The sequence below is a fragment of the Coregonus lavaretus genome (assembly GCF_964263955.1).
Source record: "Coregonus lavaretus genome assembly, contig: HAP1_SCAFFOLD_400, whole genome shotgun sequence".
Lineage (NCBI taxonomy): Eukaryota > Metazoa > Chordata > Actinopteri > Salmoniformes > Salmonidae > Coregonus > Coregonus lavaretus.
The window spans coordinates 40,001-60,000 of record NW_028158772.1 but is presented as its reverse complement, the minus strand read 5'-3'; the positions used below and the strand labels follow the sequence as shown (position 1 = coordinate 60,000).

General features: G+C 45.5%; 1 protein-coding gene across 1 annotated transcript in view; it reads right to left on the bottom strand.

Moving 5' to 3' along the window:
* LOC311123598 (protocadherin Fat 3-like) overlaps positions 1 to 20,000 on the bottom strand; it is a gene marked incomplete at both ends in the record, with an annotated part of 77,714 nt that overhangs the window by 29,182 nt on the left and 28,532 nt on the right. Inside the window, 8 exons of the mRNA XM_084197835.1 lie at positions 1,158 to 1,395; positions 1,671 to 2,069; positions 2,426 to 2,582; positions 4,118 to 4,271; positions 6,235 to 6,751; positions 7,077 to 7,240; positions 19,670 to 19,804; positions 19,929 to 20,000. The exon at positions 19,929 to 20,000 is cut by the window's right edge and continues 376 nt beyond it. Of these exons, the coding sequence (XP_084053961.1) occupies positions 1,158 to 1,395; positions 1,671 to 2,069; positions 2,426 to 2,582; positions 4,118 to 4,271; positions 6,235 to 6,751; positions 7,077 to 7,240; positions 19,670 to 19,804; positions 19,929 to 20,000 (1,836 nt within the window). The remainder of the gene's footprint in view (positions 1 to 1,157; positions 1,396 to 1,670; positions 2,070 to 2,425; positions 2,583 to 4,117; positions 4,272 to 6,234; positions 6,752 to 7,076; positions 7,241 to 19,669; positions 19,805 to 19,928) is intronic.

Here is a 20,000-nt window from a genome sequence, read left to right as displayed (position 1 = left end):
AGTTGTGGTGGTGGTAGTAGTGGTGGTGGTAGTTGTGGTGGTGGTGGTTGTAGTGGTGGTAGTTGTGGTGGTGGTGGTTGTAGTGGTGGTAGTTGTGGTGGTGGTGGTGGTAGTTGTGGTGGTGGTGGTTGTAGTGGTGGTAGTTGTGGTGGTGGTGGTGGTAGTTGTGGTGGTGGTGGTTGTAGTGGTGGTAGTTGTGGTGGTGGTGGTTGTAGTGGTGGTAGTTGTGGTGGTGGTGGTGGTGGTGGTAGTTGTGGTGGTGGTGGTGGTAGTAGTGGTGGTGGTGGTTGTAGTGGTGGTAGTTGTGGTGGTGGTGGTGGTAGTTGTGGTGGTGGTGGTGGTGGTGGTGGTAGTTGTGGTGGTGGTAGTAGTGGTGGTGGTAGTTGTGGTGGTGGTGGTTGTAGTGGTGGTAGTTGTGGTGGTAGTTGTGGTGGTGGTGGTTGTAGTGGTGGTAGTTGTGGTGGTGGTGGTGGTAGTTGTGGTGGTGGTGGTTGTAGTGGTGGTAGTTGTGGTGGTAGTGGTGGTAGCTGTGGTGGTGGTGGTTGTAGTGGTGGTAGTTGTGGTGGTGGTAGTTGTGGTGGTGGTGGTCGTTGTAGTGGTGGTAGTTGTGGTGGTGGTAGTTGTGGTGGTGGTGGTTGTAGTGGTGGTAGTTGTGGTGGTGGTGGTGGTGGTGGTGGTGGTGGTGGTTGTAGTGGTGGTAGTGGTGGTAGTTGTGGTGGTGGTGGTGGTGGTGGTGGTGGTTGTAGTGGTGGTAGTTGTGGTGGTGGTGGTGGTGGTAGTTGTGGTGGTGGTGGTGGTGGTGGTGGTAGTTGTGGTGGTGGTGGTGGTAGTTGTGGTGGTGGTGGTTGTAGTGGTGGTAGTTGTGGTGGTGGTGGTGGTAGTTGTGGTGGTGGTGGTGGTGGTAGTTGTGGTGGTGGTTGTTGTAGTGGTGGTAGTTGTGGTGGTGGTAGTTGTGGTGGTGGTAGTTGTGGTGGTGGTGGTTGTAGTGGTGGTAGTTGTGGTGGTGGTGGTGGTAGTTGTGGTGGTGGTGGTGGTGGTGGTGGTGGTGGTGGTGGTGGTGGTAGTTGTGGTGGTGGTGGTGGTGGTAGTTGTGGTGGTGGTGGTGGTTGTGGTGGTGGTGGTTGTAGTGGTGGTGGTGTATGTAGGCGTGTTCTTACCAAGTGGAGAGCTGTCTCTCTGAGTTCTCTCCAGTTCATACGCTCTCTGCTCCCACTCCTCTTCTCTTCCATCTCTCTCTCCCTGCCTCTCCCAGGGAGCTTTATGGGCAGGGCTTCGTTCTGAGTGACAGGGCGATGGGGGCTGGAGATTGGGCACCACGCTACACACAGCCACGCCCCTTCTACTAGCTCCGCCCAGAATGTGTTGCGAGGAATCAGATGACAGGAAGCTGCTCATCTGAGGGGTGACAGGAGAGGGTTAACACACATATACACACACGCACACACACACACACACACACACACACACACACACACACACACACATATACACACACGCACACACATGAACACACACACACACACACACACACTCCTCTACCCTACCTGGCTGGTAGAGAGAGAGCTCTCGCTGGTGGCCATTTTATCTCCGTCTACACCTCTCATTGCTAGGTTGTTGTTGTTGCCAGGCCAACCAGGTAGCTTCGTCGTTGGGTGTGTAGTTGGCCGTACCATCACCTGAGGAGGCCCCGCCCCCGCCCCCGCCCCCGCCCCTCCTCCATCACCATCTCTGTCGCCATAACTACCGACGCTGACCCCGGGCTGACCCCGGGGGTCAGCAGCGACACGTACAGCCTTGAACTCGATGCCTTCCGACCCCATCCCCGTCTTCGTCAGCAGGTAGCTGGTCTCCACAGAGACAGCAGACACGCCCACCCCCGTCCCGACCCCACCCACTGCCATACCCTCCTTTGCCCCTCCCCCTCCCCCATCCTGGCTGAGACCAGAGTCCTTCCTCTGGAACCTGATCTTCTTCCTGAAGATAATGTAGAGGAGGAGGAGGAGGGAGATGACGAAGATCAGGACTCCGATCCCGATGATCTCTACTGGACCCACGTAGGAGAGAGACTCCTAGGAGGAGAAACAAATCACTGGATACATGGATAACACAAAGTTTCAGAATCAGAAAACACTTCCAACAAACATCAACAGATGAGAATAAATGATGATGATGTCATGACCTCAGTAAGTCTTAAATTAACAGATGATCAAGTTCTCAACTCACACAGGCTACTGTATGGAAGAATGCATCTGTACTAATTCAACAACAGGTAGCTTTCTCCCTTTGACTGGACGTAAAAAAGAGCAACAAGATATCACAAATTCACTTCAGAATCTGTGTGTGTGTGTGTGCGTGTGTGTGTGTGTGTGTGTGTGTGTGTGTGTGTGTGTGTGTGTGTGTGTGTGTGTGCGCGTGTGTGTGTTACCTGTAGGTCTGGGTCTGGGTCCAGCAGGCTCCTCTCTCCACAGAACTGGCCTTCGTAACCATAGGAACAGTTACAATAGTACGCCCCAAAGGTGTTTATACACACTCCTCCGTTCTCACACTCCTCACGCTCACACTCGTTCACATCCTCATCACATCTGGAGAGGAGGAGAGATAGGGAGATAGGGAGAGAGAGATAGAGAGGTAGAGGAGGAGAGATAGGTAGATAGGGAGATAGAGGAGGAGAGATAGGGAGATAGGGAGAGAGAGATAGAGAGGTAGAGGAGGAGAGATAGGTAGATAGGGAGATAGAGGAGGAGAGATAGGGAGATAGGGAGAGAGAGATAGAGGAGGAGAGATAGGTAGATAGGGAGATAGAGGAGGAGAGATAGGGAGATAGGGAGAGAGAGATAGAGGAGGAGAGATAGGTAGATAGGGAGATAGAGGAGGAGAGATAGGTAGATAGGGAGAGAGAGATAGAGGAGGAGAGATAGGTAGATAGGGAGATAGAGATAGAGGAGGAGAGATAGGTAGATAGGGAGATAGAGGAGGAGAGATAGGTAGATAGGGAGATAGAGATAGGTAGATAGGGAGAGAGAGATAGAGGAGGAGAGATAGGTAGATAGGGTGAGAGAGGGCGAGGAGGAGAGATAGGGAGATAGGGAGATAGAGAGAGAGAGGTAGAGGAGGAGAGGAAGAGGGATGGAAGGAGAAAGTTTGAAAGGGGAAAGCGAGTCAGAGAAGAAGAGGGAGACTTTTAAACTCAGTTTCCTTTACTTCAGAAGACTAAGGCAAAATAACGCTATTGAGAGCCATGTTGAAATAGGTATACACACACAAACACACACACGTCTCTGTCTCTCTTCATGAAATGATTTCTCCCTAATGGGATTTTCACAACGTCTCTTTGACGTGTAAAACTATTAATGAGTTCAAATTAATTGGAGCAAATGCTGTGCCAAACAGCTCATATGTCTATTTAGGTGTGTTTTTGGGGTGAATTTAGACAATTATCTGAGTCTATAAAGGCTTTTCATCTAAGGACATGTCCCCTCTCTCATCTGTTCTTTTCCACTCTCTTTCATGTACCTGGACAGGGTAAGGCAGATAGTAGCTGCCTGTGTGTAAATGTACCTGGACAGGGTAAGGCAGATAGTAGCTGCCTGTGGGTAAATGTACCTGGACAGGGTAAGGCAGATAGTAGCTGCCTGTGGGTAAATGTACCTGGACAGGGTAAGGCAGATAGTAGCTGCCTGTGGGTAAATGTACCTGGACAGGGTAAGGCAGATAGTAGCTGCCTGTGGGTAAATGTACCTGGACAGGGTAAGGCAGATAGTAGCTGCCTGTGGGTAAATGTACCTGGACAGGGTAAGGCAGATAGTAGCTGCCTGTGGGTAAATGTACCTGGACAGGGTAAGGCAGATAGTAGCTGCCTGTGGGTAAATGTACCTGGACAGGGTAAGGCAGATAGTAGCTGTGTTACAGTTACAGTAATAACAGACTTCAGGTAGAGAGTCAGAAATCAGTCAGAAGGGTTGAGAGGCGCCAGTGTTTTGGTACACTGTAAATGGTTTACCCTCTGCTGCTCTCTAGTGGTGACTGTGTATAACTGCTGCTCTCTAGTGGTGACTGTGTATAACTGCTGCTCTCTAGTGGTGACTGTGTATAACTTCATGTTTGTGTGTGTACTTACATGAGTCCAGTGAGACCCCGGGGACAGCCACAGAGGAAGGCGGAGTCTCCAGGTGTACACTCTGCTCCGTTCTGACAGGGGTTTGGGAGACACGAAGTCAGCTCCTCCTCACAGAGACCTCCAGTGTACCGCAAGCTGCAACTACACCCAAAACCTGACAGGGGGAAAGACAGGATCAACTACAGCCTAAACCTGACAGGAACAGAGACAGGATCAACTACAGCCTAAACCTGACAGGAACAGAGACAGGATCAACTACAGCCTAAACCTGACAGGGGGAAAGACAGGATCAACTACAGCCTAAACCTGACAGGAACAGAGACAGGATCAACTACAGCCTAAACCTGACAGGGGGAAAGACAGGATCAACTACAGCCTAAACCTGACAGGGGAGAGACAGGATCAACTACAGCCTAAACCTGACAGGGGGAAAGACAGGATCAACTACAGCCTAAACCTGACAGGAACAGAGACAGGATCAACTACAGCCTAAACCTGACAGGAACAGAGACAGGATCAACTACAGCCTAAACCTGACAGGAACAGAGACAGGATCAACTACAGCCTAAACCTGACAGGAACAGAGACAGGATCAACTACAGCCTAAACCTGACAGGAACAGAGACAGGATCAACTACAGCCTAAACCTGACAGGGGGAAAGACAGGATCAACTACAGCCTAAACCTGACAGGAACAGAGACAGGATCAACTACAGCCTAAACCTGACAGGGGGAAAGACAGGATCAACTACAGCCTAAACCTGACAGGAACAGAGACAGGATCAACTACAGCCTAAACCTGACAGGAACAGAGACAGGATCAACTACAGCCTAAACCTGACAGGGGAGAGACAGGATCAACTACAGCCTAAACCTGACAGGAACAGAGACAGGATCAACTACAGCCTAAACCTGACAGGAACAGAGACAGGATCAACTACAGCCTAAACCTGACAGGGGGAAAGACAGGATCAACTACAGCCTAAACCTGACAGGAACAGAGACAGGATCAACTACAGCCTAAACCTGACAGGGGGAAAGACAGGATCAACTACAGCCTAAACCTGACAGGAACAGAGACAGGATCAACTACAGCCTAAACCTGACAGGGGGAAAGACAGGATCAACTACAGCCTAAACCTGACTGGACAGAGAAATCCAGGCACTTGTCATCTCCCGTCTGGATTACTGCAACTCGCTGTTGGCTGGGCTCCTTGCCTGTGCCATTAAACCCCTACAACTCATCCAGAACGCCACAGCCCGTCTGGTGTTCAACCTTCCCAAGTTCTCTCACGTCACCCCGCTCCTCCGCACACTCCACTGGCTTCCAGTTGAAGCTCGCATCTGTTACAAGACCATGGTGCTTGCCTATGGAGCAGTGAGGGGAACGGCACCTCCGTACCTTCAGGCTCTGATCAGACCCTACACCCAAACGAGGGCATTGCGTTCATCCACCTCTGGCCTGCTGGCTCCCCTTCCTCTGCGGAAGCACAGTTCCCGCTCAGCCCAGTCAAAACTGTTCGCTGCTCTGGCACCCCAATGGTGGAACAAGCTCCCTCACGACGCCAGGACAGCGGAGTCACTCACCACCTTCCGGAGACATTTGAAACCCCACCTCTTTAAGGAATACCTGGGATAGGATAAAGTAATCCTTCTACCCCCCCCCCCCCCCACCACCCTAAAAAAAATAATAATAAAAAAAAAAAAAATAATAATAATAATAATAATTGTAAAGTGGTTATCCCACAGGCTAAGGTGAATGCACCAATTTGTAAGTCGCTCTGGATAAGAGCGTCTGCTAAATGACGTAAATGTAAAATGTAAATGTAGAAAGACATGATTCAGGTGTCTCAATAAAGGAAAATATAAGAAATGTTTTCCTTTATCTAAATATGTCACAAAGACAAAGTAAAGCCGAAAACACAAATACGCACACACACACAGACAGACACAGACACAGACACAGACACAGACACAGACACAGACACAGACACAGACACAGACACAGACACAGACACAGACACGCACACGCACACGCACACGCACACGCACACGCACACACACACACACACACACACACACACACTCACACACAGTACACAGTACACAGTACTCACCACCAGAGGGCAGTAGGTTACATGTTCCTCCATTGAGACAGGGCTGGGTCACACAGGGGTCAGGGTAGAGTACACAGCCCAACTTCACCTCACTAAGGCCAGCTATCTCTGCATAGCGACTCCTCTTGTTCTGGAGAGGCAGCTCGTTCCCATTCAACACCAGCATTCTCAGACACCCCTGAAACCCATCCTGGGCCCGGGGTGGACCCCTTGCTCTCCTCTCCCCCGGATCTTGGGTACGACCCTGCCCCATCTCCCCCGGATTGGAGGTTGGAGGTCTGACTTGGGCACCGAAGAAGAAGGATGGATCGGCTGCGAGGGGCCAGAGTCGGACGGGCGCCCGGGCGGCCCTACGGCGTTCCACATAGCTGTCGTCTAATGACAGGAGGGTATAGTTGCTGGTGAGTTCTAACGTCACGTCGTGCCAGCGCCCATCGTTGATTGGTCGGCCGGAGATACCCATGATACCCAGCGTGTTGTCACAGTCCAGCTGGAACCACAGACGGCCCCCTTCGATCTGGAGGAGAGGGGAGGGGAGATAACTTATCATTAGAAGAGGGTGTCTGCGCGCGCGTGTGTGTGTGTGTGTATTTGTATTTGTGTGTGTGTGTGTGCGTGTGTATTTGTGTGTGTGTGTGTGTGTGTGTGTGCGTTTGTGTGCGTGTGCGTGCACGTGTGTGTGTGCATGTGCGCGTGTGTGTATTTGTGTGTGTGTGTGTGTGTGTGCGTGTGTGTATGTATGTGTATGTGTGTGCGTGTGCGCGTGTGTGTATGTGTGTGCGTGTGTGTGTGCGTGCGCTGCGTGTGTGTGTGTGTGTGTGTGTGTGTGTGTGCGTGTGTACCTTCAGCATGGTACAGGGGTTAGCCCGTGTGTACATGATGACTCCTTTACTCTGTAGTGTTCTGATACTCAGACCCAGTCTCATCTCACCTCCTCCTCCCTGGCCTCCCTCTGCCACTCTATACTTTATATAGCTGTTACCTGAGAAACTCAGAGATGTCTGGCCTACACAGAGAGAAAGAGAGAGAGAGAGAGAGAGAGAGAGAGAGAGAGAGAGAGAGAGAGAGAGAGAGAGAGACAATGAGAGAGAGCGATTTGACCCCAATAACTACCGTGGGATATGCGTCAACAGCAACCTTGGGAAAATCCACTGCATTGTCATTAACAGCAGACTAGTTCATTTCCTCAGTGAAAGAAATGTACTGAGCAAATGTCAGATTGGCTTTTTACCAAATTACCGTACGACAGACCACGTATTCACCCTGCACACCCTAATTGACAAACAAACCAAAACAAAGGCAAAGTCTTTTCATGCTTTGTTGATTTCAAAAAAGCTTTTGACTCAATTTGGCATGAGGGTCTGCTATACAAATTGATGGAAAGTGGAGTTGGGGGAAAAACATAACATTATAAAATCCATGTACACAAACAACAAGTGTGCGGTTAAAATTTGCAAAAAACACACTTCCTTCCACAGGGCCGTGGGGTGAGACAGGGATGCAGTTTAAGCCCCACCCTCTTCAACATATATATCAGCGAATTGGCGAGGTCACTAGAACAGTCTGCAGCACCTGGTCTCACCCGACTAGAATCTGAAGTCAAATGTCTACTGTTTGCTGATGATCTGGTGCTTCTGTCCCCAACCAAGGAGGGCCTAAAGCAGCACCTAGATCTTCTGCACAGATTCTGTCAGACCTGGGCCCTGACAGTAAATCTCAATAAGACAAAAATAATGGTTCTCCAAAAAAGGTCCAGTTGCCAGGACCACAAATACAAATTCCATCTAGACACCGTTGCCCTAGAGCACACAAAAAACTATACATACCTCGGCCTAAACATCAGCACCACAGGTAACTTCCACAAAACTGTGAACGATCTGAGAGACAAGGCAAGAAGGGCCTTCTATGCCATCAAAAGGAACATAACATTTGACATACCAATTAGGATCTGGCTAACAATGATTGAAACAGTTATAGAACCCATTGCCCTTTATGGTTCTGAGGTCTAGGGTCCGCTCACCAACCAAGAATTCACAAAATGGGACAAACACCAAATTGAGACTCTGCATGCAGAATTCTGCAAAAATATCCTTGTGTACAACGTAAAACACCAAATAATGCATGCAGAGCAGAATTAGGCCTATACCCACTAATTATCAAAATCCAGAAAAGAGCCGTTAAATTCTACAACCACCTAAAAGGAAGCAATTCCCAAACCTTCCATAACAAAGCCATCACCTACAGAGAGATGTCCCCTAAGCAAGCTGGTCCTGGGGCTCTGTCACAAACAGACCCCACAGAGCCCCAGGACAGCAACACAATTAGACCCAACCAAATCATGAGAGAACAAAAATATAATTACTTGACACATTGGAAAGAATTAACAAAAAAACAGAGCAAACTATTTGGCCCTAAACAGAGAGTACACAGTGGCAGAATACCTGACCACTGTGACTGACCAAAACGTAAGGAAAGCTTTGACTATGTACAGACTCAGTGAGCATAGCCTTGCTATTGAGAAAGGCCGCCGTAGGCAGACCTGGCTCTCAAGAGAAGACAGGCTATGTGCACACTGCCCACAAAATGAGGTGGAAACTGAGCTGCACTTCCTAACCTCCTGTCAAATATATGACCATATTAGAGACACATATTTCCCTCAGATTACACAGATCCACAAAGAATTTGAAAACAAACCCAATTTTGATAAACTCCCATATCTACTGGGTGAAATACCAAAGTGTGCCATCACAGCTGCAAGACTTGTGACCTGTTGCCACAAGAAAATGGCAACCAGTGAAGAACAAACAACAACGTAAATACAACCCATATTTATGTTTATTTATTTTCCCTTTTGTACTTTAACTATTTGCACATTGTTACAACACTGTATATAGACATAATATGACATTTGAAATGTCTTTATTCTTTTGAAACTTCTGAGTGTAATGTTTACTGTTAATATTTATTGCTTACTATCTACTTCACTTGCTTTGGCAATGTTAACACACGTTTCCCATGCCAATAAAGCCCTTAAATAGAAATTGAATTGAGAGAGAGAGAAACAGAGAGAGAGAGAGACATAGAGAGAGAGTCAGAGAGAGAGACAGAGAGAGAGAGAGAGACAGAGAGAGAGAGAGAGAGAAAGAGAGAGAGAGAGAGAGAGAGAGAGAGACATAGAGAGAGACAGAGAGAGAGACAGAGAGAGAGAGAGACAGAGAGAGAGAGAGAGAAAGAGAGAGAGAGAGAGAGAGAGTGAGACATAGAGAGAGAGACAGAGAGAGAGACAGGGAGAGAGAGAGAGAGAGAGATGGAGAGAGAGAGAGAGAGAGAGAGAGACACACATAGAGAGAGACATAGAGAGAGATCCCCCCCCACACACACACACAGAGAAAGACAGAGGGCTCTATTTTAACAAACACATCTGGCGGTAGTGCTATACCTTCAGAAATATTTTTGCTAATTTCACAATCACTATTATTATTACTATTACCGGTGTAGTAACTGGTGGTGGCGTGAAAGGGCTGGGTTTAGATAAATAAAGGGCTGGGTTTAGATAAAGGGCTGGGTTTAGATAAATAAAGGGCTGGGTTTAGATAAAGGGCTGGGTTTAGATAAATAAAGGGCTGGGTTTAGATAAATAAAGGGCTGGGTTTAGATAAAGGGCTGGGTTTAGATAAAGGGCTGGGTTTAGATAAATAAAGGGCTGGGTTTAGATAAATAAAGGGCTGGGTTTAGATAAAGGGCTGGGTTTAGATAAATAAAGGGCTGGGTTTAGATAAAGGGCTGGGTTTAGATAAAGGGCTGGGTTTAGATAAATAAAGGGCTGGGTTTAGATAAATAAAGGGCTGGGTTTAGATAAAGGGCTGGGTTTAGATAAAGGGCTGGGTTTAGATAAATAAAGGCCTGGGTTTAGATAAATAAAGGGCTGGGTTTAGATAAAGGGCTGGGTTTAGATAAATAAAGGGCTGGGTTTAGATAAAGGGCTGGGTTTAGATAAATAAAGGGCTGGGTTTAGATAAAGGGCTGGGTTTAGATAAAGGGCTGGGTTTAGATAAATAAAGGGCTGGGTTTAGATAAATAAAGGGCTGGGTTTAGATAAAGGGCTGGGTTTAGATAAATAAAGGGCTGGGTTTAGATAAAGGGCTGGGTTTAGATAAAGGGCTGGGTTTAGATAAATAAAGGCCTGGGTTTAGATAAATAAAGGGCTGGGTTTAGATAAAGGGCTGGGTTTAGATAAATAAAGGGCTGGGTTTAGATAAAGGGCTGGGTTTAGATAAAGGGCTGGGTTTAGATAAATAAAGGGCTGGGTTTAGATAAATAAAGGGCTGGGTTTAGATAAAGGGCTGGGTTTAGATAAAGGGCTGGGTTTAGATAAATAAAGGCCTGGGTTTAGATAAATAAAGGGCTGGGTTTAGATAAAGGGCTGGGTTTAGATAAATAAAGGGCTGGGTTTAGATAAAGGGCTGGGTTTGGATAAATAAAGGGCTGGGTTTAGATAAAGGGCTGGGTTTAGATAAAGGGCTGGGTTTAGATAAATAAAGGGCTGGGTTTAGATAAATAAAGGGCTGGGTTTAGATAAAGGGCTGGGTTTAGATAAATAAAGGGCTGGGTTTAGATAAAGGGCTGGGTTTAGATAAAGGGCTGGGTTTAGATAAATAAAGGGCTGGGTTTAGATAAAGGGCTGGGTTTAGATAAAGGGCTGGGTTTAGATAAATAAAGGGCTGGGTTTAGATAAATAAAGGGCTGGGTTTAGATAAAGGGCTGGGTTTAGATAAATAAAGTGCTGGGTTTAGATAAAGGGCTGGGTTTAGATAAATAAAGGGCTGGGTTTAGATAAATAAAGGGCTGGGTTTAGATAAAGGGCTGGGTTTAGATAAAGGGCTGGGTTTAGATAAATAAAGGGCTGGGTTTAGATAAATAAAGGGCTGGGTTTAGATAAAGGGCTGGGTTTAGATAAATAAAGGGCTGGGTTTAGATAAAGGGCTGGGTTTAGATAAAGGGCTGGGTTTAGATAAATAAAGGGCTGGGTTTAGATAAATAAAGGGCTGGGTTTAGATAAATAAAGGGCTGGGTTTAGATAAAGGGCTGGGTTTAGATAAATAAAGGCCTGGGTTTAGATAAATAAAGGGCTGGGTTTAGATAAAGGGCTGGGTTTAGATAAATAAAGGGCTGGGTTTAGATAAAGGGCTGGGTTTAGATAAAGGGCTGGGTTTAGATAAATAAAGGGCTGGGTTTAGATAAAGGGCTGGGTTTAGATAAATAAAGGGCTGGGTTTAGATAAAGGGCTGGGTTTAGATAAAGGGCTGGGTTTAGATAAATAAAGGGCTGGGTTTAGATAAATAAAGGGCTGGGTTTAGATAAAGGGCTGGGTTTAGATAAAGGGCTGGGTTTAGATAAATAAAGGCCTGGGTTTAGATAAATAAAGGGCTGGGTTTAGATAAAGGGCTGGGTTTAGATAAAGGGCTGGGTTTAGATAAAGGGCTGGGTTTAGTTACATAAAGGGCTGGGTTTAGATAAATAAAGGGCTGGGTTTAGATAAATAAAGGGCTGGGTTTAGATAAAGGGCTGGGTTTAGATAAATAAAGGGCTGGGTTTAGATAAAGGGCTGGGTTTAGATAAATAAAGGGCTGGGTTTAGATAAATAAAGGGCTGGGTTTAGATAAATAAAGGGCTGGGTTTAGATAAATAAAGGCCTGGGTTTAGATAAATAAAGGGCTGGGTTTAGATAAAGGGCTGGGTTTAGATAAATAAAGGGCTGGGTTTAGATAAATAAAGGGCTGGGTTTAGATAAAGGGCTGGGTTTAGATAAAGGGCTGGGTTTAGATAAATAAAGGGCTGGGTTTAGATAAATAAAGGGCTGGGTTTAGATAAAGGGCTGGGTTTAGATAAATAAAGGGCTGGGTTTAGATAAAGGGCTGGGTTTAGATAAAGGGCTGGGTTTAGATAAATAAAGGGCTGGGTTTAGATAAATAAAGGGCTGGGTTTAGATAAAGGGCTGGGTTTAGATAAAGGGCTGGGTTTAGATAAAGGGCTGGGTTTAGATAAAGGGCTGGGTTTAGATAAATAAAGGCCTGGGTTTAGATAAATAAAGGGCTGGGTTTAGATAAAGGGCTGGGTTTAGATAAATAAAGGGCTGGGTTTAGATAAATAAAGGGCTGGGTTTAGATAAAGGGCTGGGTTTAGATAAAGGGCTGGGTTTAGATAAATAAAGGGCTGGGTTTAGATAAATAAAGGGCTGGGTTTAGATAAAGGGCTGGGTTTAGATAAATAAAGGGCTGGGTTTAGATAAAGGGCTGGGTTTAGATAAAGGGCTGGGTTTAGATAAATAAAGGGCTGGGTTTAGATAAATAAAGGGCTGGGTTTAGATAAAGGGCTGGGTTTAGATAAATAAAGGGCTGGGTTTAGATAAAGGGCTGGGTTTAGATAAATAAAGGGCTGGGTTTAGATAAAGGGCTGGGTTTAGATAAATAAAGGGCTGGGTTTAGATAAATAAAGGGCTGGGTTTAGATAAAGGGCTGGGTTTAGATAAAGGGCTGGGTTTAGATAAATAAAGGGCTGGGTTTAGATAAATAAAGGGCTGGGTTTAGATAAAGGGCTGGGTTTAGATAAATAAAGGGCTGGGTTTAGATAAAGGGCTGGGTTTAGATAAAGGGCTGGGTTTAGATAAATAAAGGGCTGGGTTTAGATAAATAAAGGGCTGGGTTTAGATAAAGGGCTGGGTTTAGATAAAGGGCTGGGTTTAGATAAATAAAGGCCTGGGTTTAGATAAATAAAGGGCTGGGTTTAGATAAAGGGCTGGGTTTAGATAAATAAAGGGCTGGGTTTAGATAAAGGGCTGGGTTTAGATAAAGGGCTGGGTTTAGATAAATAAAGGGCTGGGTTTAGATAAAGGGCTGGGTTTAGATAAATAAAGGGCTGGGTTTAGATAAAGGGCTGGGTTTAGATAAAGGGCTGGGTTTAGATAAATAAAGGGCTGGGTTTAGATAAATAAAGGGCTGGGTTTAGATAAAGGGCTGGGTTTAGATAAAGGGCTGGGTTTAGATAAATAAAGGCCTGGGTTTAGATAAATAAAGGGCTGGGTTTAGATAAAGGGCTGGGTTTAGATAAAGGGCTGGGTTTAGATAAAGGGCTGGGTTTAGATAAATAAAGGGCTGGGTTTAGATAAATAAAGGGCTGGGTTTAGATAAATAAAGGGCTGGGTTTAGATAAAGGGCTGGGTTTAGATAAATAAAGGGCTGGGTTTAGATAAAGGGCTGGGTTTAGATAAATAAAGGGCTGGGTTTAGATAAATAAAGGGCTGGGTTTAGATAAATAAAGGGCTGGGTTTAGATAAATAAAGGCCTGGGTTTAGATAAATAAAGGGCTGGGTTTAGATAAAGGGCTGGGTTTAGATAAATAAAGGGCTGGGTTTAGATAAATAAAGGGCTGGGTTTAGATAAAGGGCTGGGTTTAGATAAAGGGCTGGGTTTAGATAAATAAAGGGCTGGGTTTAGATAAATAAAGGGCTGGGTTTAGATAAAGGGCTGGGTTTAGATAAATAAAGGGCTGGGTTTAGATAAAGGGCTGGGTTTAGATAAAGGGCTGGGTTTAGATAAATAAAGGGCTGGGTTTAGATAAATAAAGGGCTGGGTTTAGATAAAGGGCTGGGTTTAGATAAAGGGCTGGGTTTAGATAAATAAAGGCCTGGGTTTAGATAAATAAAGGGCTGGGTTTAGATAAAGGGCTGGGTTTAGATAAATAAAGGGCTGGGTTTAGATAAAGGGCTGGGTTTAGATAAAGGGCTGGGTTTAGATAAATAAAGGGCTGGGTTTAGATAAATAAAGGGCTGGGTTTAGATAAATAAAGGGCTGGGTTTAGATAAAGGGCTGGGTTTAGATAAAGGGCTGGGTTTAGATAAATAAAGGCCTGGGTTTAGATAAATAAAGGGCTGGGTTTAGATAAAGGGCTGGGTTTAGATAAATAAAGGGCTGGGTTTAGATAAATAAAGGGCTGGGTTTAGATAAATAAAGGGCTGGGTTTAGATAAAGGGCTGGGTTTAGATAAATAAAGGGCTGGGTTTAGATAAAGGGCTGGGTTTAGATAATTAAAGGGCTGGGTTTAGATAAATAAAGGCCTGGGTTTAGATAAATAAAGGGCTGGGTTTAGATAAAGGGCTGGGTTTAGATAAATAAAGGGCTGGGTTTAGATAAAGGGCTGGGTTTAGATAAATAAAGGGCTGGGTTTAGATAAAGGGCTGGGTTTAGATAAATAAAGGGCTGGGTTTAGATAAATAAAGGGCTGGGTTTAGATAAATAAAGGGCTGGGTTTAGATAAATAAACAAGTTGTAGCTGTGTCAAGGCCAATCAGAGAGAGCTGACCTACACTGGCCAATCAGAGAGAGCTGACCCACACTGGCCAATCAGAGAGAGCTCCATGTATAAATATATGGTTGCTTCAAGTTGTGTACTTACGGTCTTTTATGTAACCTATAATCAATGTCATCAACTCCCAATTATTCTATGTAACCTATAACGCTGTCATGGATGTTTGTCCTATCAGTCGAAGATATTATTTATTAAATTATTTATTAGTATTTATTAAAACTATACAGTAGCCTATGTAGTAGTATACTATAGCCTATTCAGTTTTTTATAAAAAGTAATTGGCTTCAACATTAAAATATTATCCTACATTGCGTTTGCATTTCGAAATGGATTGCATGGCCGAGCCACGGACACGCCTACCAAACGTCATCATAACATTAGCCTACCTGTTGACGTGTAAACAAACAGCCTCATATCAACAGCCTAGTGGATTCAACATTACGGTTTCACATTTAGGTCCAAAAGAGGAAAGTCGGAGATGCATTATTTAACAAAATGATACATTGAAAGCAATAAATAACTAGTTTCTAAAACAGGCTTCCCAGTCACTGTCGTCTTTCATTCAATGGGCAACGGCTCCAAAATTGCATTGAATAGCCAGGACGAGGAATCATTATAATACGTTTGGTTTTTAATCAAGATTTTTTAAACAACAACAACAACAATACTTGCAAATAGGGTCAAAAGCACCAGGATAAACAAGACGCTGAACCAGGACTATGACCATGTGGGAGGTGGGAATTTACCAGTTGTGAAGTCATAAATACCAGTGGGATGCATTCATGTGATTTGAACTCGTTGAGAAACACTGATTTGCTAATGGCCAACAAGCTGTGTCAACCATCAACTAAAAGTACAGCTATCATGCTTGTAAACCAATTATAGGGTTCAAAAACCATATTAATAGACTCCTTTTTATAAATAATGTTTTGTTGTTTCATTTAACTGCCGAAAAATGCTGTTATAGAGTCAATTTCCTTAGTAGGGGAGGTCAGAGGTCACCATGTGGGAGAAGTGGGTGCTCAGGATGATAGTCCGTTTCCCACTAGTAATTACCAGTTCGAGGGCCGTTCAAATAATTTTTTCCCCCAGTCGTATGTGGTATATTCCCACTTGGTTACGAACGCACCATGACACTGCCTCCTTTAGCGCCAAAGGGGGCGTGTCTGTAGCACGGTACATCTCCCACTCCGGGGTAACGTGATTGGCTGTCACTGTTAAGGAAACGCAACACAATTCATTGAAAACTTCAGCTTATAGCAGGTATTACCTGTTTGCTGAACAAGAGGGAAGTTCAAAGTGGCTTGAGCACTTTCACGCGGTTCTGAAAACCCCTTATTCACAACCACCTTAGACTGGGAACATATCCGCAGCTATAAACAATTTTCCTTCAATTCATTACATTTAACGTCATTTAGCAGACGCTCTTATCCAGAGCGACTTACAGTTAAGTGAGTGCATACATTATTCTTTTATCTTTTCATACTGGCCCCCCCATGGGAATCGAACCCACAACCCTGGCGTTGCAAACGCCATGCTCTACCAACTGAGCTACATCCCTGCCGGCCATTCCCTCCCCTACACCGGGCCAATTGTGCGCCGCCCCATGGGTCTCCCGGTCGCGGCTGGCTACGACAGAGCCTGGATTCGAACCAGGATCTCTAGTGGCACAGCTAGACCAATGCCTTAGACCACTGCGCCACTCGGGAGACAAGCGAGATTTGGACACTTGGTGTTTTTACTTAATTCTTAATTTTTTATAATTTAATTATTTGCTATTTTTTACTTATCTATTTCTACTTAACACTTTTAAAATATATATATTTTCTTAAAAACTGCATTGTTGGTTAAGGTCAGTAAGCATTTCACTGTAAGGTCTACACCTGTTGTATTCGGCGCATGTGGCAAATATAATGTGATTTGATTTGGTTTGATAACGCCGATTCTGATCCAACCAGAAATGCCATACATTGTGCCACTGGCCTGAGACGATTGAAGTTCAATATGTAGCCTAGATGTAGTAGGATCACATTAACTAACTAGCTAACTAACTTAGCTGGTTCATTGTTGCCCATGCGAGGAAGTCAGGCTAGCAAGCATTTTAGCCAGGTAGCCTTGTCTAGGACATCCAGAACTAAAAGTGTGGGTCAGTAACTGAAAGATTAACCGACAAGCCGACAAGAAAAAAAAGAAAAAAAGAAAACAAATCTGTCAATGTGCCCTTGAGCAAGGCACTTCACCCTAGTTTGCTCCAGTTTGCCGTACCACGATGGCTGACTCTGTAAAACAACACATTACACTGCACCTATGTAACAATAAAACTACATTTATTTATTTTTTACTACCGTATGTCATATACCGTTTTGCCAACGTGAAAGAGAGGAGGATGACATTGGCGTCCATCCAGTCTAGTAGGGTGAGTCAACACACATCAGCACCAATATATTTAGCAACATTGATTAGACTCAATTATTTTTTATCATCTTTAAGTTTGTTTTCACTGTATTACACTAAGCATATATTTTTGCCTAGTTGATTTAATTATGTTGAAATGGTGCTGGAATAACGGAGGCAGTTTTCTTTGCGGTGATTCTCTACGGTTCTAAATCAGTATTCGTTTACGTGAACTTGACCACATGGCAGGTCATGTGACTGTAGGCACATCAAACGTTCAGCCTGCTTCCCGAATGCTGGAAGGGAAACAGGAACCCCTTCTCTACAGCACCTAGTTCAATTGCGTTTAGGAGTTAAAACCTACAGGAGGGTATCTCTCCAGGAACAGGGTTGGAGTTAAAACCTACAGGATGGTATCTCTCCAGGAACAGGGTTGGAGTTAAAACCTACAGGAGGGTGTCTCTCCAGGAACAGGGTTGGAGTTAAAACCTACAGGAGGGTATCTCTCCAGGAACAGGGTTGGAGTTAAAACCTACAGGAGGGTGTCTCTCCAGGAACAGGGTTGGAGTTAAAAACCTACAGGAGGGTGTCTCTCCAGGAACAGGGTTGGAGTTAAAACCTACAGGAGGGTGTCTCTCCAGGAACAGGGTTGGAGTTAAAAACCTAGAAAGGGTGTCTCTCCAGGAACAGGGTTGGAGTTAAAACCTACAGGAGGGTAGCTCTCCAGGAACAGGGTTGGAGTTAAAACCTACAGGATGGTATCTCTCCAGGAACAGGGTTGGAGTTAAAACCTACAGGAGGGTAGCTCTCCAGGAACAGGGTTGGAGTTAAAACCTACAGGAGGATATCTCTCCAGGAACAGGGTTGGAGTTAAAACCTACAGGAGGGTAGCTCTCCAGGAACAGGGTTGGAGTTAAAACCTACAGGAGGGTATCTCTCCAGGAACAGGGTTGGAGTTAAAACCTACAGGATGGTATCTCTCCAGGAACAGGGTTGGAGTTAAAACCTACAGGAGGATATCTCTCCAGGAACAGGGTTGGAGTTAAAACCTACAGGAGGGTATCTCTCCAGGAACAGGGTTGGAGTTAAAACCTACAGGAGGGTATCTCTCCAGGAACAGGGTTGGAGTTAAAACCTACAGGATGGTATCTCTCCAGGAACAGGGTTGGAGTTAAAACCTACAGGATGGTATCTCTCCAGGAACAGGGTTAGAGTTAAAAACCTACAGGAGGGTATCTCTCCAGGAACAGGGTTAGAGTTAAAAACCTACAGGAGGGTATCTCTCCAGGAACAGGGTTAGAGTTAAAACCTACAGGAGGGTTTCTCTCCAGGAACAGGGTTGGAGTTAAAACCTACAGGAGGGTATCTCTCCAGGAACAGGGTTGGAGTTAAAACCTACAGGAGGGTATCTCTCCAGGAACAGGGTTGGAGTTAAAACCTACAGGAGGGTAGCTCTCCAGGAACAGGGTTAGAGTTAAAAACCTACAGGAGGGTATCTCTCCAGGAACAGGGTTAGAGTTAAAAACCTACAGGAGGGTATCTCTCCAGGAACAGGGTTGGAGTTAAAAACCTACAGGAGGGTGTCTCTCCAGGAACAGGGTTGGAGTTAAAACCTACAGGAGGATATCTCTCCAGGAACAGGGTTGGAGTTAAAACCTACAGGAGGATATCTCTCCAGGAACAGGGTTGGAGTTAAAACCTACAGGATGGTAGCTCTCCAGGAACAGGGTTGGAGTTAAAGCCTACAGGAGGGTATCTCTCCAGGAACAGGGTTGGAGTGAAAACCTACAGGATGGTATCTCTCCAGGAACAGGGTTAGAGTTAAAAACCTACAGGAGGGTATCTCTCCAGGAACAGGGTTGGAATTAAAACCTACAGGATGGTATCTCTCCAGGAACAGGGTTAGAGTTAAAACCTACAGGAGGGTTTCTCTCCAGGAACAGGGTTGGAGTTAAAAACCTACAGGATGGTATCTCTCCAGGAACAGGGTTGGAGTGAAAACCTACAGGAGGGTATCTCTCCAGGAACAGGGTTGGAGTTAAAACCTACAGGAGGGTAGCTCTCCAGGAACAGGGTTGGAGTTAAAAACCTACAGGAGGGTATCTCTCCAGGAACAGGGTTAGAGTTAAAACCTACAGGAGGGTATCTCTCCAGGAACAGGGTTGGAGTTAAAAACCTACAGGAGGGTGTCTCTCCAGGAACAGGGTTGGAGTTAAAACCTACAGGAGGGTAGCTCTCCAGGAACAGGGTTGGAGTGAAAACCTACAGGAGGGTATCTCTCCAGGAACAGGGTTGGAGTTAAAACCTACAGGAGGGTAGCTCTCCAGGAACAGGGTTGGAGTTAAAAACCTACAGGAGGGTATCTCTCCAGGAACAGGGTTAGAGTTAAAACCTACAGGAGGGTATCTCTCCAGGAACAGGGTTGGAGTTAAAAACCTACAGGAGGGTATCTCTCCAGGAACAGGGTTGGAGTTAAAACCAACAGGAGGGTAGCTCTCCAGGAACAGGGTTGGAGTTAAAACCTACAGGAGGGTATCTCTCCAGGAACAGGGTTAGAGAGCCCCGTCTAGAACAGTACTTTAATATCCTCTTATCTGCCTGTGGTTCCTTTCACCTGCACACAGTCAAAAATAGGGCTTCCTCCTGCCAATCCCCTTCTAATTAACAATATTATCACCTGCACATTGGTCCATCCTGTCAGGCAGACACTGGCAGAGAGAGGGCGCTGTGGGGCTGGAACGAACACACTGCATGTCTGTAGGACAGGATTGTCCCTCACACTGCTCCTCCACGGGATTGGGACAGGTTCCTCCTGGGAGGCGGGGGGTGTAAAGAAAGGAAGGACAGAGTGAGGGTGAGAAAGATACAGCAAGGGGGGGGGGGGGGGGGGGGTGTGAAAAGGTCAAATGATGAAAATAGGCTGTGTGTGTATTGACCTGGGCAGGTGCATGTCTCCATTCGGCTGTACCGTGGGGTGACCAGGCTGACTGTCGGGGTGCTGTAGGTCA